The 27,860-nt window shown below is 34.6% G+C and overlaps 1 protein-coding gene across 1 annotated transcript; it reads right to left on the reverse strand.

The window, feature by feature from the left end:
- Window positions 1-945: 945 nt before the first annotated feature.
- Window positions 946-27,854, reverse strand: LOC144449011 (corrinoid adenosyltransferase MMAB-like). The gene is made up of 9 exons (XM_078139407.1): window positions 27,693-27,854; window positions 26,415-26,470; window positions 25,049-25,142; window positions 23,296-23,353; window positions 15,657-15,729; window positions 15,059-15,156; window positions 11,740-11,804; window positions 5,790-5,849; window positions 946-1,225 (listed from the first exon to the last, which is right to left on the reverse strand). Exons 1-9 carry the CDS (start codon window positions 27,800-27,802, stop codon window positions 1,126-1,128), a joined length of 714 nt encoding a protein of 237 aa, XP_077995533.1. The 5' UTR covers window positions 27,803-27,854; the 3' UTR covers window positions 946-1,125.
- Between the last annotated feature and the right edge of the window lie 6 nt (window positions 27,855-27,860).

Here is a 27,860-nt window from a genome sequence, read left to right on the forward strand (position 1 = left end):
CATCGCATATTTGGTGATGATTTTATCCTCTTGATTAATGAGCTTCTATAAACCATAGCAAAAACCGTGATCTTTATCTTGATACAGGTCATCTCAGTTTAAATGGTTCGCATCAAATCTAATGCATGGAGTGTGTGATACAGATATTGTATGATATATTAAAGGTTAAATCATCACTTGAAAATGGCTCACACAAAACTCGGATCTAAACTGTAAACTAATAGACACACTGCTTGATAAAGTCAGAATATTAATAACTATTTACACAAAAATCTGAAGCCAAACTGTGATTAGGATATAGGATTAACATCATCAAATTATTACACGATTAGAAGGTTGAACTTATAGACGACATTGGTTTTATACAGTATTCAGTCTTACCAATCACTTCAAAACATCAATTTATGCCGAGTACACAGCTATAAACATGATCCAATCAATCAATCAATCAATCAATCAATCAATCAATCAATCAATCAATCAAGTCATAAATTGCCAGTATCCAATACTTAGTAAAGTACGGTGGTACTGTACAGTTCCATGTTCAAAGCTCTGCTGAATAGACATGAAGGCATTAGCTGTGGGTTTTTGACATAATACCCATTGCAAAGTGTTTCAGAGGTATGTGACAAAGCAACCCCACCAAATGATGTGAGGGCTTGTGCAGCAGACATTCCGTGTTATGATTATGCTGGTCTGGACTACAACATATTGGTACATTACCTGTATGAAATTTTACATCATTTTATTTCAGTCTGCAAGTATAGTTCACTTACTCTTTTATAGACGACTGATCTTGTCATTTCAAATGGGAATATCTACAATCTTCTTTGAAATTTATTAATCTATTTGTATTTTGTTGGTATGTGTCTCTAACCCCTACCCTCCCCTCCCCTCCCCTCCTCCATTTCCCTCCAATATACAAAATATTGGACCAGGTGCATAATACATTTTTGTGTAAAAATACATTAGTTAACCCTTCAACAAATGACAAAATGAAATCGAGTACTCTGACTACATTGGGAGAACCATTCCATTTTTTGATGTTTCCAATCGAGATATTTGTTATGCTGAATACCATCCTTTATTTTACCCTCAAAAAATTCTCTAATATCTAGATATCATTTATTTGTTGATGGATGGATGGACACGTTTATAAATAGTCTCTTCTTTCTTTTCTTGTTTAGCTGCATATCTGGCTAAGGTAAAGAGGAAATCACTCAATCTGTAATAGAAAACAAAAACAATAGTTTTGTTGATAGAAAATATATGTAATCTATAACATTACGATTGTCTTAGAACTGTAATAGAACAGTTCATTGTATAGTAGGGATTTCTTGAACATTTTTGATACATGTAGATATCATAAATTATGTCATCAGATCGTTTATGGGTTATATCTTCATATCGTCTGAGTTCAGTAATAATTGCAAGTGGAGGTTAAATATGCTACAGTAAGTACAATACTGTGAGTATGTTTGATATATGCAACAAAATTGATGCCAAAATACGTATAAAGTCAGCTTGTGTTCATTTAAACAATGAAATTTAGACAGCATGGTGTTCAAGGACAAAATGTGTACATGAACTCAGAATACTAGTTTGTTAGAGATCAGATCAGAAAAGAGTCATTTTGAAGTTTCTCCGAAGAAGTTATATATCAGCGACCAAATGAGTTATAAAGTGAACCTGATACATGGAGTCCTGTCAATGTCCTCGCCACTGAAGACACTCCCTAATTTCAACAAATTGATTATTTGTATTGAGTATCAAGATTATTTTCATTTACCCCTGACAGAGCACGGGGATGCTGTTTATTATAGTCTCAGTTTTGCTGGATCTCACCGGCACCACTCTACCGTAAAAATTCTGACATTTTATACCTCAACAAATTACAAACATAACCCAAGTACTGTTGAAAATATGGCTCAGTGTGTGGTCACTCACATTATCACAAAGAATTTCTGCTTTGAAGTCATGATGTTAGAATATGTCGGATTCTACAAAATCATGGTTTGGCTGTGTGCTAGGACCACTGGTTTGATTAATGATCATATTTTCAGGACACGAAAACTGAAGAAAGAACCAACATACCTTTCTACAACATTATAGTTTTTTTCATTCACAAATCAACCAACAGGCATAGCCCAATAACAAAATGAGTGTTCAATGCATGGGGTAACTGGAGTGCTCACAGAAACCTGTGTTGTTCAGTAGAGTCAAACTGAATGACTCTCTTCTTACTTACACCATGGTTTATTTAATCAAACCCAGAACCCTGACCACAGAGGTAAGAGGCAAGTGGTTTTAACCACTGTCACTGACAACAGACAACTAAGATAAAAGTGGTAGTCAAAAGTTTTTTTTTTTTTTGATACTCAGTTATTTGTTGAGATTAACTGGTTTATTTCAGAAGTATCTTGTGATGTGCCAATAAACAAAACAACACCAAACCCCAAGAAAAGTACAACATTTTCCCAAACCAAATTTTGGTACTATTTTATGGAAAGAAATAGACAATCCTAGTCACGCTGTTAAAGTAACTATATGAATCCTATTTTCATAAACCTCTTCTGGATGGTTTGTAAAATGTTACAAAAAAAGTTGATTTTAGCTAAGTATGTAACTAAAATTGTGATTGGATAAATTTTTAATTCATCTTCCCCGCTTGTGGGGTTTGTATGAAACTTTTACAACGACTTCACAAAACAATACAATTCATTACAATATCATACCATACCATACCATACCATATCATACCAAGCAACGCAATACAATGCAATGCAATGCAATGCAACACAACACAACACAACACAACACAACACAACACAACACAACACAACAAAACACAACAAAACACACACAACACAGTTTTTCATTTTTTTTCTTTCCAGTTATAGATTCTACAGAATAGTGTGAGAGAGTTAAATGAAAGAAACAAACTTTTTTTTTTTTGAAAGTTTGTTAGCTGACTTATCTCTATCGTGGAAATGATGACTAAAAATGTTTGAATACTGATAAAGGGAATCATTAAGGCTGGGTTGGGTGTAACAATCGTATCAATACAATGATAAAACACTACAAGTAAATCAACACTTATCAACATATGGACACCACACCACTTCCTATCATCAATGAACAGTTATCCCTCTAGATTAGGATAGGAAATACAGTATCATTCATTCCTCTTAATCTCACAAATCAACTGTATTTTGTCAGACTTTTTGATACATTGACCATTTATAATTATATACACTGCGTGTCAACTTGCTATCAACCACAGAACCTAAACCATGTGCAATCAAACACAAACTGAACAAAAACCAATAAATTTCAACAATTTTGAAAAAAAAAAAAATTATAAAATGGGAATTGAAAATCATAAGTGTGTTTTGTTTAAGTGACATTCTCTTCAGAAAACTTTTTTCTTCTTTCTTCAAATCATTCTTCTCGTCTCTCTCTCTCTGCATGTATGTCTTTCTGTCAGTTAGTTTGCTTGAATGCCTGCCTGCCTGCCTGTCTGTCTGTCTGTCTGTCTGCCTGCCTGTCTGTCTGTCTGTCTGTCTGTCTGTCTGTCTCCATATATACATGTATAAGATAATATAATGATAGCTTGAATGTTTTTGGAAAAACTAGTGGAGGTATTCCATCATCGTCCCAAATCACACCAATCTAATCAACCTGATTTCAGTAGGTGGGGTTGTCATCTATTTAATGTGGTTGTATTATTGACTTGATGACTGTCAAATGTCCTGATTAAAGATAAGTCTTAAGTCTTTCAACTACCAATAAAAGATGTAAGCATTAGAGAATGATAACAGTTGTTTAATGGAGTAGCAGACTACTGAAACCAGCAGACAGACAGAGACACATGCCAACCTTGTATCTGTACAAAGAAGTCGTAAATCTTGTCATACATATAGTCTACATGTATGTGACTTGAATACAAAACTCATCACAACACGTCGACATCAAGACACGACAGACACAGACACAGACACACACACAGACACACACACACACACACACACACACACACACATACACATGCATACACACACAAATACAAATACATACATACAACAGCCATACATATACACATACACACTTGATTATGCATATACATGGACATACATGTATATGTATTCACAGAGAGAGACAGACAGACAGACACACATACACACACATACACACACACACACACACACACACACACACACACACACACACACACACAAAATGACTACATAAAAACTATTAATATAACAACAAACCAGAAGCAAGAAGAAGAAATTTCTAATTCTTTAAATTAATATATATATTATGAATCACTGATAAGTGTAGGTCAAGGCACTTTCTATCAAGCTCATAACTTTTTTTGAGTGCTCCCCAAAGATTTTTTTTTTTTAAAAACACTTTTCTAAAGTTGTGATACAATGTGGAGAAAAAGCTGTCAAATTGACCAAACTGCCTCATCCTCTATTTAGAATCCCATACAAAAAAAACCCTTGTCACCATATACTCCAACCATTCACCACAAGTTGTGAAAGTTCAGATGAGGTAAGTCACAGTCAGAGTTTGTATTATTATTATTGTTATTATCTCTGTGGTTCATTGAAAAGTCATTACACATATGTTCACCTCCAGTAGTGAATATTGATTTATATGGCTGTTTACTTTAAACTGTTCTATTCTGAGGGGCATGATTATGTCTTTGAATCCAACTGAGAAAACAAGACCAGACTGTCTCTAAAAAAAACCTTCCTTGGCTTTGTTTTCATTTCACTCATGTGATATGAAAAACAAAAACTCTGTCAGGAAATATCAGACTACCTGACTCCAGTTCAACCTTGAAAAGATTTTTGCACTGAGAGGGAAAAATAGAAGTGGCTGTGAAGCAGTTTTGTAGCAGAATATGGTTGTGTTTTATCATTTGTGAACTAGTTTTTATCAAATTTTAACTTCTGTTCCAAACATAAACTTGGAAATTGTTACCTGTTGTTTATTAATTATATAAAACATGCACTTAAAGGCCCATGTCGGATTAGGATTAAAATATCAGAGTGAAAAAAAGTTGACTGGAAACTTACATCATCGCAAACCACAGCCTCTTTTACAGCACCGTCCAAAACACACAATCTCGTTATTTCGAAGTTCGTGGAAGAAATAACAGCTTTGGTTTGCGAGAACAGAAACTAACGGAAAAAGTTGGGCCAGAACAAAAAAACAATATCTCATGGTCCCGAAACCCTCAGACTGAAACTTTGGCTTTTAACACTTATGCTTTCACATAGCAAGTTATCACAATGTACAAACCTTTACATAAAAGGCCTATGATTCAATCCCAGATTCTCACATTAGTGTTATCGTATGAATTGAATGGTACAGATTACTTAAATAAAAATACGAGTTGGGTGTGAAAATCAGTTGTCTGACAAGGACTATAGAAAAAGTTGGTTGTACAAAGAATGGTCCTTATTTTACCTTTATCATTCCACATATAAGATACCACTAATGTGAGAATCTGGGATTGAATCATGGGCCTTTATTTTACACTGTGATGTCCTACTATGTCTGTGATATTTGCTTTCAAAAGTTCAACTGACAAAATTAGTGTTGACAGATATGCCTGTTTACCCTTCAAACTGACAGTAAACTGTAAAATATTTTGATAGAATAATTTTAAGTACAGCAGCTATCATAAGTATACAGTAACATATTTGAAGATAGGTCAAGAGGGAAGGTTTCCCATGTAACCTTTGCCAGTTTAAAAATTGTATATTACTTACCTGTTTAGGTATTTGACAACATCACGATCAATTTCACCATCTCTTGCTAATGGTATTACCCTACAAAAATTCAAAATGTAAATATTAATATCAATATTCAATATGACGAATAAGATGACTTCACTCGACGGTATTTTCTTTGTATAGCAGAAGGAGCTGTGTGTGTGTATGTATGTATGTATGTATGTATGTATGTATGTATGTATGTATGTATGTATGTATGTACGTACGTACGTACGTACGTACGTACGTATGTGTACGTATGTGTGCATGTTTGTGAGTGTGTGTGTGCACATTTAGTGCACAGGTGCGTGTGTATGTATGCACTGATGTGCACAGAACCAGAAAATTCCTATGAAAATATCTGTCAGCCCAAGAATAAAATCAAAGCGAACTTTTGACATGATCAACATTTGTAATTCTCAAACTTATGAGATAAAGTCTATAAAAGGAGAAAAAGATCTTTTAAACTATTTGTGGAGACTGAAGTCTGCTCAACTTTTGACACTGTATATGTTTGATAGCCCAATATTAGTACCGTAACACAGTCTATCAAATAGAATAAGATTTGTTAGAGGATAAATTCCAAGTTAAACTTTTGACATTCAGTCTGTTCCACTGTAATACAAAACTGTGATCCACTTATCTGATAAACCACTTAGCCTAAACAATACCGATACAATGCAATTCTTTGAGTTTTAAGAGAGTGAATCTTTAAGTGCTAGGATCTGTTGAAACGTTTTTTGTATTATTGTGAACTTGGAATTGAAATCTGTCTTTTTCTGTATTAAACTAAGACTATTATTTTTAGTCAAACTCTAGAGACTATCTAGAAACTAATCAATTATAGAGTTGAATTACAAATGTTGTAATGCACACGTAGTTCTACCGTAAAGATCATTGAGTTTTTGGTCTGTTCTGATCGATGATACTCATCTGCATGACAAATTCTATACTGATTGTTTAAAGGGTACATTATCAAGTGGCCATAGATGGCCAGAAGGTATTCATACAATGCATTGTTTTCTCTATGGGCAAAGACGAAACAATGAAAAAAAAAAATTGCAAGTATCTCTTTTGTTATCCATTGTTTAGTTTTTTAATCCATCAATTAAAGTGTTATATATTTTCCAAATAGTTTGCAGTCTGTGTTGATATGGTGATTTGTTTTGTTCATTGAAGAAGTGACTTTGGTGCTTCCGAACCATAAGTGACAGAAAACTGCACAATGGCATCACCAGAAAACAACATTCTAGGTTGTACAATTTTGAAATTGCATGGTGTATGCAAACATAGACCCTACACGTGTAGGGTCTATGATGCAAACTGTTGATGTTTTCATAGAAAGAAAGACATGAACAAATGCACAAAATGCCATATAAAATGACAATACTGTAATTAAACATTACATGAAGTTAAATAAATTGAATGAGACATGTTGGTCAGTAGGGCACTTGCTGTCTGTACAGATGGAGACAGTGGTATAGAAGAATGCAACATCTCCAATATAATGTGGTTTCCATACAATTTAACATGATGATGGATACTAAAGATGGCCACACTTGAGAGTCAGAGTGTGTACCAAAACATAAACTTTGTCTTGTTCAATGCTAACAGTCTCAAACAGCCCCCTTACCACTTCTGTTTTGCCTATAATCTCTTGGCTGTAGAGAATCCAAATAAACACAGTAGCAAGTAATCATCACTAAATGGAGAAGACAAATGACTGTTATGTCCATCCCTGACATGTTTTGGTGATCATTATAGTTCAATACATACTGCCATGTCAACTTAGGGCGACACTAGTCATCAATAATACTAAGTATAGACTAGGTGCCGCGACACCTCATCTTTAATGATTCATTTGTCCTCTTGTTTTAGGACTTTTTTGACATTTGAACTTTTGGGGAAATGAGACAAGGATTTCCTATAAATATACATCTAGTGTCTGTGAAAATATATGATTGATGAACATAGGAAGAGCTACTGTTTTATAGGATGAAAAAGTGCAATGACCGTACTCATTTATGGTAGATGTCATGAAATCATATTACAATGACCCAGTCCCTGTTGAAAATATCAGCAATAACAAATCCTGACAACTCTCACTATCCATTAATCTTAGCTTATGTTTATAAGATAAAAATCTGTACCTCATACAAAACATCACAGTCAAGGTGACTGAACTTTACACCACTACTATTTAATACCACATTTTACCAAAGTGTATATTAATTTAAGTTGGGCTAGACATTGCAAATCCATCAAATTTCTAAATAAATTTGATAGCGTAGATGAGATTGGTTGGACACCTAGTATCTGTCATCTCTAGGCAGCCTTGCTCCAGTGTACAACCAATGTCACACATCCAAAGTTTACCCTCAGTGTACCTAAAACTACCAGGTAGCCTTGATTTGGCTATTTAGGTGTTTTTAGAACCAACCTGGGACCCATCTCAGTTATTCAAATACAGCAAGACATTCTGTATTCTGTTAGAAAGGTCCAAATGTCTGATAAGTATTGATCACAAATGATGGTGAATATATATGTGAAATATATAGTGAATAAATGCTGCTACTAAGGACTGCATTACATGTTCCATGTAAAAGAAGGGGAGGAAAACGGTATAACAGTCCTCTAAGATGTAAAGTTTGCGTAATGTTTTCAGCAATAACTCTTTATCAAAAACAGAGGTTAAAAGTTTACAGCTAAAGAGCAAGACCTAAGGTAATAAAAAATGTGTATTCAAGAGAATATATACTACATGAATACAAATCATAGAACATTAAAGGAACAATATGTGAGATACTTTTCAGATGATACTTCAAAGACATCTATCAAGGTAAATTGATGTGTGTCTAAAATGAAATGTTTTATATGGCTGCAGTTGCATCTGTAATAAGCTTTGTACGCTTATTCTGATCAAGACATGAAGGGGACCAATACAATCACTATAAATGTGTTATGGATGGACGGTCGAAACTTTTCTCTACTATGTCATCTGAAATTTATCAAAAGTTGAACATGTGTTCAAATGTGCTCAATACAGTAGCAATTCTAAATCTAGTGACTGAAAACAATCTGAACTGCAGCAATTGATACTTGCATAGGTTATTAAAGGCATCTTATTTTACATCAGTTTTTATATATTTCCTTCTGAAAACAGTCACATTTGCAACTGTTTATTTCAAGTAAGATACTGAGCTAATTTCCTGTTAGGGGAAAGGACACCGCAATAGTGTTGTTAACTGATTTTAATGAGTCTTAAAAATGACCTAAAGCTACTAAACTGCGATGTCTAACCAGTGCAGTAGAACATTTCATGTCCTACGTTAATGTTTCCATAAAACCAAATCACTACATGTGGTTAGATAAATCGTTTTTGATGACTGGTTCTGATGTTTTCCTGAGGCCCTGAGTGTGGTTAGGCATAAAATTAAATTGATTCAATATCTCTTTGATGATATTCTAGAAAGTACACAAAAGCATAGTTTTTGATCTGATTAACCTTCAAGTAATGTACCCCATGGATAACTTCAAAGTAAGGTCAATGTTTTCATACTGCAGTGACCGTCCATTAAGCTTTTCTTATACACTTTTTCAGTGGGTGGGCATTTTTTTTCAATCATGGCAGGAGGGGAGCAAACAAGGAAGAATTGTGACAAGAAAGTCCTGATTTTGATACAGTGGGAGGGGAAACATTATGGTGTCTGTAGGGTAATGCATATTGTGTATGCCAAAATGAATTGTTGGTATAGTGGAAAGCACAAGTTATCCTAGTGGGGAGTGGGTAAATCATTCACAATATTAGGTGGGGAGTGGCCTGGCAAGCAAATTGAAACCCAGTGGGAGGTAGGGAGGACATATGACCTTCACCACCAGTGGGAGGGCACATATTAAAGAATACCTAAACACCCTCCGCACAATTATTTTTTGGAGTTGACTCTATTAAATCATCATTTTTGGTCTGAAACAACATATAATTAATAAAAACCACAAATCTGCCTGTTGACTGCACCTGATACTGATAGTTGCCAGCAACAAACACTTTGACTACAGCTTGCAACCACATCTTGAATTCTACAATAAATATTCAACGGGGAGCATAAACAGATGCCGGGTTTTATTCCTGAATACACTGATGGACACTCTCAGATGCATTTGTCAAGACAAACAGATTTGGGTATTCATGATGTCATCACAAGAGGTTTTAATTCCCATAAATGCTTGCAGGAAATCCCAAAAATGGCCAAACACCTGCCAGTGCAATAGGGCTATCTTTACATGATTTCAAAGTTGAATAAGTTACCGAGGTGCTATGATTTTATGATTACCGAGTTGCTATTTTATCATCGGTAATCAATACAAGTAAGACAAGTGTACTAAAGGCAGAAATATCTGCCCATAAAGAACCATATAAGTCCTCTGAATAACTCAGCACAAAATGAAATTTACTGAGTCATGGCTGTAGGCAGGCATATTTTCATGTACAAGTAAGCAGCAATTTGTTTACATCAATTTAATATGACTCTATGCCTTATAGACATGTAAGAAGCTGTGTCTGGCAATCATTAACTGTTAGCAGACTGACAGCCGACTGTCTGTGATTGGAATTAAATGGTCCAATTCCAAGTAGACATACACACTGTTGAAATGTACATTAACAAGAATGGGGCATAGTAAAACCAATGAAAGACATTCTAAGCCAACGTCAAGAGACATCTGGAGATTTGATGACATGGATAGCCCTAGACTAAAGCAAATACTGTTGAAGTGTATATTTAACAGTATATTAAAGAATGGCCCTAGGTTTACATGTACTTTTAAGGTACAGTAAAACCATCATTTAAAAGCTAGGTATTTCAAACTAACACTGTGAAATGTATATTTTATGATTTATAGTATTACAAAAATCGCCCTTGATTTAAATGTTCTTTTGAAGTATGAAAGAAATTCAATGCCGATGCTGTTGAAATGTATATTTAACAGTAAAAGAAAGGTCCTCGGTTTACATGTACTTTTGAGGTACAATAAACTTAAACAGAAGAACGATCTTCCAAACCAACACCGTGAAAGGTATATCTTTAACAGTATAAGAAAGGTCCTGGGTTTACATTGTACTTTTGAGGTACAATAAACTTAAACAGAAGAAAGATCTTCTAAACCAACACTGTGAAAGGTATATCTTTAACAGTATAAGAAAGGTCCTGGGTTTACATGTACTTTTGAGGTACAATAAACTTAAACAGAAGAAAGATCTTCTAAACCAACACTGTGAAATGTATATTTAACAGTATAAGAAAGATCCTGGGTTTACATGTACTTTTGCAGTACAGTAAAACGCCATCGTCATAAACCACTGACTCTTTTATGGCACCGTCCAAAACATACATATTTTGTTGCTTTAGTAGAAATATGTACTCTGGCTTGTGAGAATGTAAAACCCTCACTGTACAATGTTTTAAAGCTTAAAGTGGCCATATAGATGAGGATTGGGTATTTATTTCGGATTTTTAATTTACAAAACAATTTTATCATGGCTTCCTACTTGAAAAATCAATGTGAAACAACATGTTTCAAGTCCTTGTTTGTATTAACTCAATAAATTGAAAAAGCGTAATAAATGCGCAAAATGTTTGTTTGTTGTATGTACAATAACAAACTTTTTACACGATCTTTTAGCTTTTTGCAATGTATTGAGTTACAAACACAGACTTAGTCAAGTTGTATCACATTGATTTTTCAAGTAGAAAGCCATGGTAAAATTGTTTTATAAATCAAAACTCCAAAATAAATACCCAAATTCATGAATCCTCATCCATATGGCCACTTTAATATGCCAAGCCAACATTTTTGAATGATACATTTGACATTGAAGTATGATATACGACTGACCCTGCTTTTTACTTTTGAGTAGTATCTTTTCAAGACAAAAATGATTTTTTCTTACCTTCTTTCAGCTCTTCTGCATACTGCTCTAGCAAGATGAAGAGTTGCACTTGTTTTACCTCCAGACTGGAAGATAGAAAATACTTGTAATTGTAATATATGACTAAAATGTAAAATGTAATATACATAATTACAAATCAAATATGTTTGCATTAAAAGTTTGGACTTGTTGAAATAAGATGAAATATGGAAAACACAAGATAAAAAGAAAATTACAAGAAAAGAATACTACATGCTATTCAGTAAAGACAATTTTTCCACTGGTATTTATCACTAAGTTTTTTTCTTTTCTTCAGAGTTCTATTGTAGCTATTATTCTTTGCATTGCAATCTTTAATTTACATATATAAAATTGAACAGATCAATGGATTTCATTACAGAATTAACATGTTACAGCAACTCTAGGCTGGTAAAAAAGAATAGAACTGTGCAAAGCAATGGAAAAGACAGACAGCAGAACACAACAGTACAGAGGACTAGAACAACAGAGAACAGTTCAGATCGAAAAGGACAGTAAAAGTTAATGGGAAAAGTACTAAACAACACAATAATGGGCCAGGGGTGGGGGTGGGGGTGGGGTGAATTATATTTGGCCAGGGAATGAGTACAGGTGTACCCTGGAGGTTAAATTAAAAGCACAAACATTACAAAGATTACATGTAAAACAGGAAGGGTCAAATGTCTACATTCAACCAAAACAGAGGAGTCAAAAGTCTTGGAAAAATGTGAAAATCGGCAATTTGGATACTATGCTGCCCAAAATATTGACCAAAAGATGGGATCAAACCTCTACATAACGCTCAAATGACCTTGTATTAAGAACTACTATTATAAGAACACGAATGTGGTTTGTTTTTTGTTAAAATGATTGTTACAGAGTTCATTACACTTGCCTTTACTTTTGGTTGTCAAATTTGACACGGTTGTAAAAACCGATACTTTAGCTACATGCGAATTCTCTATGACTTGTTGATACAAAGTTACAGGGGAAATTAAGAATTCAATAAAAATGTGGGAGAAAAGCGTAAAGGAATTGAGTGGCTGTCCCTTGAAAATATCATGATATCATGAGAATGTGTAACTGTACACTGTAATAGTTTACCAACGTTTCAACTGCCAATTATTTTGTTAAGAGTCTGCAGGTTGCCCTGTACACCCCTGATGAGATGTACTTTTTCACGTTACTATGTAAACTTGATATAGAATCCGTTTGTGAAAAAGTGAACATGACAGACATGTGTTTATTGAAGTATGACCTAAGTTTCACAAGTGTGTTTGTCTATTGTATCAGGAGTACCACTTAATGTACTCTCAAAGTTCCACACATATTAGTTCTTGGGAGTTCCATTGATTTCTCTACTTCATATTTGATAAATGGTAAAATTGTGATATTTGTAATTAGGCAGGGAAACAATCATGAAAGTGTGAAGGAATCTAGTATATTTTGTAACTATCTATGATGAATGTGTTTCTTACTAAAGACCCAAGACAGTATTGTATGCTGCAAGGATATGGACGGCTATTGAGAACGACGTACACACAAAAAGGCAAAGGTACACACAAATAGACAGAAGGACAAGCATTTCTGCAGAATATGTCATTTTGGCTGAGTGACTGACTGATTGACATACAGAAACTGAGAAAGGAAGGAAAATAAAAGAATGAAGAAATAGAGGAAAGAAAACAAGACATTTTGTGAATGTTTAAAAAGTGACCAAGAACGAATGAAAGAATAAAGAAGAGTAAATGGAACAGGTAATATGAAAAACTGTGAATGAGAGAAGAATGAAAACAAAAAAAAAGTAAGAAAAAACCTGATCGCATCAATAGAGATATAAATCCATGCAATACAGTGTATGTAGGTGTATGAACTGTGCCATTTCTATACTAAAGTAGTAATCTACACCGTGTATTACATGACATTACATATGTCCTTTGTGTTAGAGGTTTCCTGTTTAAATTATTAAACAAAACATTTATCTGTGAAAACATCTCTTTAGCACCCTCTATAATCTTTCATCTCTAGATTGGATAAAAGTAGTATTTTACAGTCCGATGAATGACTTATCATACTATAGGTCAGCTTGTTGAAATAATCTTGGCTAGCTCAGCACTTTCATAATCCATTAGACTTGAATGGGTGGCATGAGAATAGCTTACACTATACTAAATGGTGCCAAAGGAAATGTTAGTGGAAAAATGATAGGTAGCAAGATAGTGCACTTGACTTGCTGGGTATGACATGACAAAAGCACTTATATGTTATAGGGTTTCACTCATCACCATTCAGAACAGGGATGCAATTGTTGGGCTTCAGTCATCATCATTTAGTACAGACATGTATTTACAGGACTTCAGTCACTATTCAATACAGGGATGCACCTGTAGGGCTTCAGTCATCACTATTCAGACCAGGGGTGCACTTGTAGGGCTTCAGTCATCACCATTCAGAACAGGGATTCACTTGTGGGCTTCAGTCATCACCATTTAGTACAGGCATGTATTTGTGGGTTTTCGGTCATTACTATTCAATACAGAGATGCACTTGTTGGGTTTCATTTCAAACCATGTGCTAGTACTAATTGCAATACACCTTCAATTTTGGCAGTACTGCATATATAAAGCCATGTTACATTATCAATATTAATTGCAGTGACTAATATCCAACACAGCTTAATTTAATTACACCAGTCTCCAGTGACTGTACATGAATTTATTGCCAAAGAACTTGCCCTATGTGAGCTATATAGATAGCAAAAGTATGTGATGTATCTGATAGCCACTTTGACGACTCTCAGGAGCCCTGTAAGTATCATATACCAAGTATTCGGAAGCAGTCATCTGATCTTTAGCCAGTGTCAAACCTCAAAACTACCAAAAAAGTACAAATCCAGCTGTCTGTTTCTAAATCATGGCATGAAGTTTTTCTGTTTTTGATATAGCTCACATTCCACACACATGCAAGTTAAAACACTTGTTTCACATGACTTCCAATGACTCATTGAGTCATGGAGTCATGATGGTTGAATGGCCAGCTTAGAATCTCCATGTTGCCAGTTCAAGCATTGCTGCCATTATTTTTCTCCTTGAGTTAAGATTTGAACCATCACTATGCCTCAGTAAACCCAGCTGGCACCTGGTAGGTTAGACATTGTATTGTGAATGTTGTAATCCAATGGAGTATATGCTCCCCAGGGAGTTGACAAAGTATCGAGGCTGTTGTGGCAAAAACTTGTGCAGCTACAGTTAAAATACTGTTTTTTTACTGCATTATAGGAGAAATTGTTAAATCAGGTCTTGTAGATGTAGATGGTACTTACTGGCAGTATAAAGTTCCTCAAAGGTGGCAGCTGATCTGTATACATATCAATCCATGTCTCAAGCTCTGCAACTACTTCACTGCTAAATTCTGTCCTTTCTGAAAAAGTATATGGAATATTATTGAATTTCTGTCATTTTCTCTATGTTGTTGGTGAACCTGATATATTTTTTCTACTTTGAAGGATTTATAATGTGGTACAGTCCTAGTTCCATCTAGATGGAGATTTTGGTGTAAAAAATAGTTGTTTGGCAGAAAAAGTTGGTCCACAACAAAAAAATAATACTATGAAATCCATATGGTGCCAATGATAAGATTAAGATAACACTAATGCAACAACCTGGAATTGAAACCTTGGCCTTTACGATCTAACTGCACAAAACTTTACAGTCACTATCTGAATAAATGGAATATTGGCATCTATATTAAAAGTGTTTATCATAACATGATGTTCATTCTAACGGATGCAGTTATTAATTAAAAGTGTTTGGAACAGTAAACCATATTTACGAAATGTAACTTTACCACAGTGCTACCTATTAGACAATAGCTTGCTTCAACAGTTTTCAATATATACTCTACATTATACATATACTTACTCAGTTTTGTTTCTGATAGGGCAGTCCTAGGTGTCGCTATGTGAGAGCCAACATCTTGAAGTAAACACTGGACCTGAAACCAACCAACAAAGATGAATGAATTAAAGATAACTATCTCACAGTGTAAATAAATTAAGATTTATACCCTGGCTAATCTTTAAATGTTTAGCTTGAATTTGAATATCAGTTTTGTGTCAAAAGATGGCAGTGAAAAAAAAAGTATAAATATTATAAATCAAGAGTTTTAATGAAGGTTCCATAGTGTATTACTTTCATCTCTTACAATACTTTTGGTGCAGAACAGCAGAACTTGAAAATGAGTCGGCAACACTGGCAGATATTGCCATCATATACCAAGGTGTGTGGATTCACTCGAGTGTCTATGCTGGCATTAAAAATTGATGTAGGTCACCATCTTTTCATTACAGACAGAGGAAATTTTTTTGTAAAAAGAATCATTAATTCGTTCATGTTGTAAGATTGTTAAATTTGTACCAGGTCATTAAATATGTTTCATGTAACCATGGTAATTATTGATTAACATGAATACCACACACCCAACCTGACTAAAATCTGATGTGATAAATAAAGTTCAATTTTTTTATTTTATAATACTTCTATTTCTTTCATTTATTGTCATGTTTTTGATTCTGTTGTTCTGGGACTGTGATGTTTTTTATATTTTTATATTTTTTTTATATTTTTTTATATTTTTTTTTTTGGGGGGGGGGGGTTGTTTGCTTGAAAGAAGGCAGTCATTCTCAGAACAACAAAATTGAAAACAAACGACAAAAATGAAGGAATTAGAGGTAAAAAAGCATTCAAGCCATATTCACCAAATTAGATTTTGATCAGATTTCCATATGCCATACTAAATTTGTACACTTTCTAATTCTGATGAAGAAATAACATAATATTATAATAGATGGTATTGCAATCATTCTCACATCTTCTATTTGGATTTTTCCAATTTTAGAAAAAAGTCTTGCAATGCGTTGTGAAGTGTAAATGACTAGAAGAGACATCTACAAATGTATTCCAATACCATGTATTTCTTTTCCACACTATCCAACTGTCCAAACATAAAATGCTCCAACTCTTTAGGGATATATTAAAATGAAACAGCATAGATTTAGGTATGTGGAAATGAAAACAAATGTGAAACCTATGAAAGCAGGGGTCATGAAGACTTCAAATAAACCACTAATCTCAATGTTTGCTGCAGCTAACAAGTCACATTCCTGTCAAATTGTTCTCTACTGCTCTGCTGTGAATGTTTTCAAAATGACAGAAATTCTACTGCTGTTGAAATGTACCCTTGCATTCTTTCTCTCTCAACTGGAACCAATAGCAAACATAAACCCCAATCAACAACCATAGTCTCTCATTTCAATTTTTCACATTAGGAATGCAGGCATCATTTGATTTACATATTAGGTACCAGCAATTATCAAATATAAAAATTAGAAATATTCATAACTGCAAATGTATTTATGTATTTTTATTAGCTATACATTGCCTTTCTAGCTATACATTCCCAAATTATAATTACATAAGTCTGTACCATACCATCAGGATTACTTTTTTCCATTGGCATTCCATAATTTGTACTAAATAAATGTATATAATTTCTGGTGAAGATATACATTTATTGTAAATGCTGAATCATCAACATCAAGATTTGGTAGTTCTAATAAATCTCTGTGACAATTACATTATATTTGAAAGGAAAACTGAAAAAGTGTACTTTGTAATTTGATCATTTGTTTCAAGTACTTCTACTGTATGACCATTCAAATTTAATACCCCATTCTTGTAGGTATACCTTAATGTCTTACAATGATACAATATCATATAGCAAGATATTGCTTCAATAGAAACAGAAAGAGTTTTATGGCCTAAAGAGATTTGAAATCTCTTTATAATTCAAGATTTCCAAGCTACGTCTGTTCCCCCACAATTCAAGATTTCCAAGCTTTGTCTGTTCCCCACAACAACAACAACAACAACAACAACAACAACAACAACAACAACAACAACAACAACAACAACAGCAACAACCACTTGGTAAACAAACATCAAGGTATGTACCTAAAATTCCACAAGATGCCAAGGTTGATCTTGTGATCACTTTTACATTGCAAATCTCAAAAACCATATACTTCAGTGTTCACATTATGATAAACTTTTAGAAATTGTTCAGCCATTTAGAGTTGCACCTCATCAAGAGTTGCTATGAACCTGAACAATCCAATTTCATGCCAATACTATGAAATAAAGTAAAGGTATTTCATAATTTACTGAATCAATCACTTCACTATAGCCCTTAAGGCATTCCCCATACATAGCTTGATGTGGTTCATTATTGGAAATTCATATTTAATACTTCTTGATTACTGCAACGTTTCCTCACAGAAAGTTAAAAATAGAGTTTCTGGGTTAAAGTGAGGTTGTTGACCCAATGCAATATATCTCCAAAGAGAAAAATTTGTGCTAAATATTTCTATCTGTCATTACATTATACTATGCCTTTATGCAATGATTTATGACATTTGTAGCAAAATACTTTTTCAAGGGCTTGGTATCTGATGGTCGTGAGACGTCCACCAAGTGATGAAATCCCATAAATAGAAGACATAGCTGACAGGTATTAAGGATAAACAGTGTGTTTGCTGAGGGCAGTAAGCAGGTAAAATCTACCAAGGTTCCCAAACAAAATTATGATAGATTACTGGGGAAACTATGCAACTCTTACCCCTATCCCAAAAACTTAAACTAGAACATCAAATTTTGAGTATTTTACCGTGGTCATAAAAATGAAACTGTCATTAAGGTTGTAATCTTCCCATTATGAGATGTAATAAAACATTTGATAGATGTCTGGGTATTCAATGAATGACCTAAAGTTCTAATACATCTGTCACAACTCATAAATTAAACCCAGTGAAACCAACTGTGAAGTTTTCTCAAGCTCATTCAGGTAATGTATGTCACATTTTGCCAAACTAGCTCACATTGTCAAGTTTCTGTTTAGTTTTATTGGTTATACAACTGTTGTTTTGCCCTCATAATTCATGTGGCAATGTCATGGCTAAAAGTGAGAAAACAGGTGTTGAATAGTTACAATGAGGGTGGTCACAAATACTTAACCAGGTTTTCTTCTATTGAACTCATTAATCAGCCCATTATAATACTACCACAGCATCTCAGATCTTCTCTGTGCATGCACCCTCAATAATGAAGCAGTGATTTTGCTTAGATCATTTGAGAAACTTGGTAGCTGGGATGTGGGGTGGGGTGGGGTGGGGTGACATCTTATAAATTAACATTGATGTAGATTTCCAAACCTACTTCTCGGGGGGGGGGGGGGGGGGGGGCAGAAACTTACCAGTAAAATGTAAGTTAGTTGTTAGTTACAAAGACACTAATGTAATGAAAGGTAAATTTAAAATCAAGTAGAAACTTATGTGGTGCCAACAATACTGTTTTCAAGGATTTCCTATCATCTTATCTATCATCATCAAACTGTATCTTTTCTAATAAAACTGAAGTGAAAGGTAAAAACTCTACCAGTTACAACTTGCCATACAATTCACCATTGCATTATATTTTTGGTAGATTTAAAGAAATTTCTCTAACAAAATATTCCCTAAATGCATTAGAATAGTTATGGTTGGTATGAAAAACTAGGCTGGGGCAGACTGGCAGGACCACATTGATTGTATGTTTTATCATTAACCCAAGTTGTGATGTCTTCTTGAGCAACTAATGTCTACTCATTCAGCCAGCTGTTGTATTTACAGTAATATTTCACGTATAAATAATCAGATTTGGAAGACACTAACTGCCAACTTGGTCTGGAGAACTTGAGAGATTGTACACTTTGCACGTCTAAACTATAAATCAATCACTGGCATTCAATAGCATGGGCTGAGAGAAAAAAAATGATATTTATCAATTTGATAATACATGTCCATGGACAGCATTGGTATTTAGACTGGGTTAAAGTATGATGCAGGAGTTGATAATATGTACAGAATGTGTCATGTTGGCTTCTACTGTTGGCTCCCTCTCAGATTTATAATAGCTGAAGTGCTGCTTGGGGTCGTACAACTTGTTAAACAGGTGGAAAGTTACAAGACCTGTAACCTGTGAGGGATGTAGACAACTACCAATCACTCCTGCTGGTAGTATTTTCATATTCTTTAACAGGTGTTTTCCCATTCATGAAAGCTAAAATAGCTATTTTGTCTGTATTCTGACTGTCTACATGTACATGCAGATTTAATTCATTCCAAGGGAGGGGTGACAGTGTGGGCGGTGCTTGGGCTGGGGTGGGGGGGGGGGGTATCTCCTTCAATGATAAACTAGACGCCCCTCACCACTGTTCCAGATATATCTACAAAACATTAGAGCCACTAAATACCAGTGGAATAGGCCCAACAATATCAAACTTATACTTTATGTCATTACTGTTTACATTTGTTGAGTTATAAGGTATCTTATTCCATCTATTTCAATCTAAATCTTAGACATGCCCTTTCCCAAGTCTTACATTATCTGGGGATTTGCTAACCCTTTACATCTCTTATTCATGCTATTTACCATATCTGACTCACATACTTTTGATTTATACACAATTTGAAAACAAAAACTGTTTTGTCGTCTTTCATTTAACTGAAATGTACAATAAAAGTTAACTTAACACAAAAGCTCAGTTATACATACAAAGACAACACATACACACATGCACATGCACACACACACACACACACACACACACACACACACACAATACTTAGTCTACTAACTCATTCTTAGAACCTCTATTTGGAAGTTTTCAAATATCTGTTTTTGTCAGTTTCCTGCACTTTCTTTTCATGTCACTGTGATGTAAACTTGTTTAAACTCTGTTTAAAACTAGTATTCGGAGAGTGGAAAGCATAGAAACAATTGAAAATGGGATGATGAAGACATCAACAATGTACAGCAAATGAAATAAATCTCGCTACACGACATTTTGTTAGCAGTACCAGGAAGTAGGTCAAATCTGACTGAGATACACAAACTTGTGCAAACAATCAGAAATCAAAAACACATGTTTTCGGTGGTTTGTTCAATACATTAACATCTGATTTGATTTTCTTTGCAGTTTTTACTTGGATATTGTTCATTGCAACAAGAGATAGCAAGTAATTCAGAATTGTTACATTATTCATTTCATCATGCATTATTCCACACATTTGACCAGAAAATAAGGGATGTATTTTCTGGTCATTTGCATCATGATAATACTCATCTGAATCATTAAATCAGTGGTGCTTGAAATATGAGTCAAAATTTCGGTATCACGATTATTTTTCCATATATAATTAATTTCACTTGTGCAGTTGTATATCATTCCCAATATCTCTCTATTATTCAGCTGGAATACTTGTGACATGTAGGTCTTGACACTACTTGCAGTGACAAGGCCCCTTGTCACTTGTATATGCCTAGGCTGAATGAACAAAAGTGTTTGAGACTAACATGCAAAATTGTATACTGACGTTCAAGAAACTATGTCAAAAACTAGCCTAGATCAAGTTTTGATGAAATGATATAATTTATTACTTGTGCACCCTAGTTGTACATGTACCATACCATTGTGAGGTCATGTATCATACAAAGGAGATATTTATGGTGTAATGAAGAGTATGGCCTTGACATTGACTATCCAGCAATGTTGATGTCCATGATAAAATTCATGTAAACACTGCTGATTTACAACATGCGTATGTGCATTGCCAGAAGAAACAATTTGTGGGACTGACAAATTGCAGAATGGGTAAAGCTGAAATATTTAAGAAATTTAAATGACAGCTCGTATGGTAAAATTGACCATTTTACATGTAACCCATCAGTTCTGGAAATCACTGTCAAGAGCACAGTAAGAAATATAGATTCCTCATTACAAAATGTCAAATACCAAACAAATTTGAATACAAGATAATGAAGAGGAGCATCCTGATTTATGGTATCCGACAATAGTATGATCTAAATACTTGGATGAACACTACATTGCATGAGGATGCACTGGCTCTCTGGCAAAATGACATTTACTGATGCATCCTCATCCAAAATCTGACAAATTGTTACCATAGGAAGGCAAAGCTGCACATATCAGTACATGGGATATAATCAACAGATATATTGGTCATTACATTGTAATTGCTTGTATATTACACTTGAATTGGGAAAAAGATAATTTTGGTAATGAAAATATTAATAAAATGTTCCATTTCTGATTAAACTGATCCTATCCACCCCATCCCTAGTCTCACTGCCAGACTCGTGACTATCGTTCCTAAGCTTTGTATGCCGAGCGACACAGCGGTGAGATGAGAGGGTCCCTCTCTTCTCACGGCTAAGCTGCTTAGCATACATAAAAAGATTAGGGAACATAGTCATGGGTATGGCAGCAAGGCTAGGGATGGGGGTGGATCCCTAACCCCTACCGAATCCAATAAGATGTACACAATGCAGTGTTCATTGGACCCCAGTATTATCAGTGTGTGACACAAAATGGGTCTGTTGTTCACATGAAGTGACATCATTCTGTCTTGTGTGGCCATAATTATTTATGGTTTATTCTTTGACTTTGATAGTTTAAAAGGCAATGATCCTAGCACAGACAGTACTCTATCAACATTCTGATTTGGAGACAGAGAGGAAATGACCATCAACATAGTCTTCACCAACTATTTTTGGTATTTCAGGGTATGGAAACAATTATCTAAGTTATAGAAGCAAAAACAGACTACAAATTTTATCCTACCTATATACTATCAAAATAACCTGCTAGAATTTCTGTCAATTGTTTTGTAGCTTTTATCCGTGTTTTATAAATGTGTAACTAATTACTTTGACACTATGAAATAGTAAAACCATAGTTGGGTAGTTTCAAAGTGCATTCAAGTCATATCAACACATGCACACACTAGCCAGACGACTTGCCTATCTGACTTAACATACCTGCCAAGCTACCCCCCCCCCCCACACACACACAGTCACACACAAACACAAGCACACACACACAAACACACATGATTTACACTTATTACCATTTGATTTTAAAAATTAGAAATTTAGACATTTCTTACGATATTTCTCTGTATACATAACAATAGAGTATAGTGGTGAAATATTTTGATATAACGTAGGTATGACTTTTGTATTCACCTTGTACTTGTTTTGTAACAAAAGACAACTACATAGTAAAATTTCTTAAGTATTATACACGAATGATGCAAAATGCACAACGTTTGTCTTATCAAAGACTTGAAATAACTAGAAACTAATGGGTTATTAAGTCAGTTGCCAAGGGACATAGAAAGATTACTTGTCAGAATGTATTGACATAGATAACTAAACACTGAGTCATGCTAGGAAAAACATATACCATCTGCTTACTTGATATTGTATGTGAAATTTATCTACAAATATACATTCAAGAAATCACAAATAACACAAACCCTGTCTTTACACTGTATTTCCATTAAAGGAAACTGGTTGAGTCTTATAAATATCAGTTGGTGTAGCCGGGTTATAGAAAAACAAAAGTATTTTGCTATTGTGCTGTAGACGGCAGTATTCTCACCTGTTCCAATTTGTCACCAAAGGTATGTTTGGCCTCTTCACTAAATTCCCTTGCCAATCTGTAAGTAAGCAAAGTGATACCTTGATGATGGACGTCATTCACAGATGGGCATTTTTGAAACTTTTAAGAATAATCAAACTTTCTTTAAACCCACCGGCACACCCTTGAAATTCCACAAAGCTCTCAAGTACTCTTGGAACATGGTTAGGGAACTATCATGATCGTAAACCACAACCTCAGAGGTCATAAGTCACTAATCAAATTAATTCTTCTGATCTTCTTGAGAAGTATCGTGATTGCTGAGTAATCACAGTGATTTTACAATCTTTTTGAACATGTTCTGGGTCATTGAATATGAACTCAATGTCATGGCATTACTCTGAATTTAATAGTTACTACACATGTAGATATGAAATATTTACTTAAAAATTCTTCATTGGCATAAACAGCTTGATGATGTCACAGGTCGCAGTCAAGGATGTAGGAAATATGTTACAGAGGTTTTAGACACTGTACCAATCAAATTGAAAGTCACTGACTGAATAATACTGAATTATACCCCCTTTATTTAAAGGTGCAATAGTAAAGTCACAAAATCCATTCATGATGTGAAACTAGTCAAAGATTCAAGCCATTTTTGTAGTGAATTACTACTGGTACAAAAACAAACATTGTAAACCCAAATACTTTGTGGGGAACTAAGCTCCTCATCTTCATTGGGTCCATGTCACAGTTTTGGATTCATTCTACAAACTAAAACCTAAATTAAACCACAACGAAAGCAGTATGATCTCACTGAACAAGAGGGTGAAATCTCCTCAAAATATTGAGTTTTAAAATGTTTGATTTTAACAGCACTGTATTACAGATTGAAACTCAGTGACAATTACATATAGTAATTAATTTCATTACTTTGATCTGTAATTCAAAGGGTTTCCCAGTCCGATACCCTTATACAATTTGAAGTAACATAGATACACAGATACATAGGTATAGATAAACACACACACACACACACACACACACACACACACACACACACACACACACACACACACACACACGCACACACACACACACACACACAAGTGGAAAGGTATAACTTCCTGTGAAATAATATATGTGGCAACCGATAGAGGGCGCTTGTCATCATCTAGGCAAGTACTACAATTTTTAGACAAGTGACTTGTCTTAACTTAAGTATCTCTGTCACAACATTAGTTTGGGTAGTGATAATTAGATCAAGACAATTATCTTGGCCATGTCCTTGTTGCTTCTTATTACATATTACTTTTTTCTTCTCATTTCTGTCTTTGTTTTTCTTTGTGAAGGGTAGGTGGAAATAGAAAGTTTATTAGCTGGTGAAAGCATGAAAAAAATCACTCTATCATCAAAAACATGCATTTGGAGGACAGCTTTATATATGCATTTGTTATATCACAAATGAGGTTTCCAATAAGAATTTCAGGTCAACTTTTGTTTACATTTGAGATGTTTGCAGTTTTGATTATGGGGGTATAAGCCAAGTTGTCCATTTTGGGGGGGATAAAGTTTGTTCAGTATACTATTAGTGTTATTTTACACCTGATATGAACGTTCTAAGTGAATGGGGCAAGTAGCTGAAATGCTTTAGTTATCCGTTATGCATTGTAAAAGGTACATGTAGTACTATGCTACTTATAAAAAAACATACTTTAACCACCACCACTTATTACTTTCTAGGCTAACACTGATCAAAAAAGCCTTGCCTTACCCAATCGTACATGACAATTCATCTGTTGTACCCAAAGCTTCGAATATAACATCATCTTTATGTTTACGTTCGCCAGTGTAAATACTAGACATTCCTAAAAGACAAACAAACAATTAGTCAGAGAAAGAAAAACAATAGAAAAATCAGTGTTATTAAACCTCCAAAAAAATCAAATCAAATCAAATCAAATCAAATCATCACTAAAATTTTCACTGCCCCCTGTGCTAGCAGTAATGTAATAATTCCATACATGGAGATTTGAGTAGTGAAGATGATGGCAGTCAATCACAACAACAAACTGTGTATGACTTTGATTGGTAAGCTTTTTTCGAGCCAATGTTGTCATGGCTAATAATCATTATGGTAATCATATACATGTCTATTTTATGCCAGTTTCCGAGCTTGTACAGCTGCATGTACTGCTCAACAGTTATTTACCATCCTCAGGTGACTTGTTAGATGCAACATTTCCCATTGTTCAGAAATTATGCTTGATAGCAGTCGATCACAACACTGATCATAGACAGTCTCTCCAGTCTATGCATAAACTGCACAACAGGACTTTGAATATTTTCATCACAATGCATGTTGTCACTGAACATACCAGATTTTTGGAGTTGTCTCTAGATGTATGGTTGTATGGGACGTTACTGTGCTCGCAATGTTCCTCAATTTTAGTGTTACTTGTTGAACCGATTTAAAAGACACTACCAAGCAAATTGTTAAATCTCTTTGTGAACAGATAATGTAGATGATGTTAATTATCATCCTGAAAAATACACTACAATTTTTAAAAGTGAAGTGTGAATTGGAGCTATAATATGTTAATGTATAATCCATAGTGTTGTGTAATGCATAGTAGACCCTACATGAGTCTATGATTGTAAGCATCTACACATAGTATCCTTCAATGTTGTCTTACTCAGTGTTGCAGATATATATATATATTGCACCTTCTATCAAAGTGGTGATGTTGTGTTTCATCATTAATTCTTATGTTTGATTTTTACTAGGAAAACACTTTTAGTCAGTTGAACATCTCCACATTGTGAATCTCCAGTTTCTTCTTGGGCTTTGTTCTTAAAGTTATACCTCCATGGTGATTGTAATTAGTAATTCATAAGTAAACAGTGCACAAAGGCTTCGCTAACACACTGGCCTTCAGTACTCTGAACTCATTTGAGTGGGTAAGGATTAGAGAAGCAACTACTTTGCAATTTTTCTAGTTGATAAGTGCTATATCTAGGAGTATTACCCCTATTTCATTTGTTCTTAGACTAAAATAAAGATACTAAGCTAATGAAATGACTAACACTTGATGTACAATTAAATCAGGCAATGTCATTATACTTTCATAATCCCTTACCCTTGTCTCCTGTTCTAGTGTAAATCCTGATTGCTTTTTCTTTTGTTGGATCATCGCTGTGAAAGAGAAAAACACATAATATCTAAGATAATGATTATAATTTCATTTTCATAAGCCTTTATGACATGTAATTGCGTTGGGATTGGGACAATTTTTAGTGAAATGTTCTTGCTTACAGCTGGAACATTTTTTGAAACCATTTTGTTGGCTCACAGTCCCTAGCTGTAATGATTCACTTGAAAAATCATACAACCCGAACAGTATTGAATCATCTGTGGGTAAACATATTTGTGCAGTCTGTATCAGTATCTGTATCATAGATGTACAAGCACCAATACTGGTTGTCGCGTACGTAGTCAAGGGTCACGTGTGGGGCAATACAATCAATGTACTAAGGGGCCCTAGTATTGATAGCATTCAGTGCAGTCATACACATAATATGGTATAATATATCCAATCAAACTGATTATTGGGTCTGCACCCAAAATCAGCACCCCAATGCGATCATGATTTCAACATCATGCTGTACAACTTCTGGATGTACTTGACCATAATCGTTGTGTACAATCATAGATACTTCTACACCACTTGGGTGGAGTGTCTATCATGGTACATAATGTCTAATTATCTGTATTTTTACAAATTTCAGTTAATGTATTGTTGGTTTTCTGATAGAAAAAAATAATAACCCAGTTAAAGCTAGTGCAGTTGTAAAAGTTATAAAAATAATACATGATGTATATAACTATTTTAGTTTCTAAGACTCTTGTAATGCTAATGAGTAATGTGGGTACCATGGTTTTCCTAGCCAGTAGTCCTGTTTGAAGACGGAGTATGGGACTAGATCTGACATTGTCCCTCTACACATAAAAAAGGGAAAGCAAAAAGGAAAAGGAAAGGGACAATTTATTGTCAGAAACGAGTCTCGACAGACTATCTGCAAGCAAAACCATAGACCCTACACGAAATAAAAGTGTGTGTGTGGGGGGGGGGGGGGGGAGGTCTATGGCAAAACTAACCGTGCTAATTATGTTACCTAGCCAGTGCAGTAGCAACAAACCATTCAGTTTAGACACATTTCTACCAAAATTCTATATTACATTTTAGAACATGTATTTTCTTGGCTTTATTTGTGGCAGTAGTTGAGCTCCTAGTTTTGTCTCAGACAGTTATTACACGTTTTTATATTGATAGTATGATACTGATATAGGTCGTGTACATGACGTAAGTCGTAAACATTGACTAATTTTCCAAATCGTGTACTGTGCGATTGCTTACCTGGACATTGAAGAACTGCTACAAAAATTCGTATTTAGAAAAGCTGCACGTCGAACATTTGGATGTCTGAGAAGGCAGACAACAGCTCTAGTACAAATAGTAACCGACATATTCTACAACGATTCAAATTCACCACACTAATACTGACACAAAATTTGACAAAATTTT

The sequence above is a fragment of the Glandiceps talaboti genome, chromosome 18 (assembly GCF_964340395.1).
Source record: "Glandiceps talaboti chromosome 18, keGlaTala1.1, whole genome shotgun sequence".
NCBI classification, from domain to species: domain Eukaryota; kingdom Metazoa; phylum Hemichordata; class Enteropneusta; family Spengelidae; genus Glandiceps; species Glandiceps talaboti.

Excerpts from the sequence above, each read along its gene's own strand:
- LOC144449011 (XM_078139407.1), bottom strand. The coding sequence starts at position 27,802 with ATGTCGGTTACTATTTGTACTAGAGCTGTTGTCTGCCTTCTCAGACAT. Across the intron at positions 25,143-26,414 it reads CACTAGAACAGGAGACAAGG|GAATGTCTAGTATTTACACT; the intron begins GTAAGGGATTAT and ends TTTGTCTTTTAG. Across the intron at positions 15,730-23,295 it reads TTGGTGACAAATTGGAACAG|GTCCAGTGTTTACTTCAAGA; the intron begins GTGAGAATACTG and ends GGTTGGTTTCAG.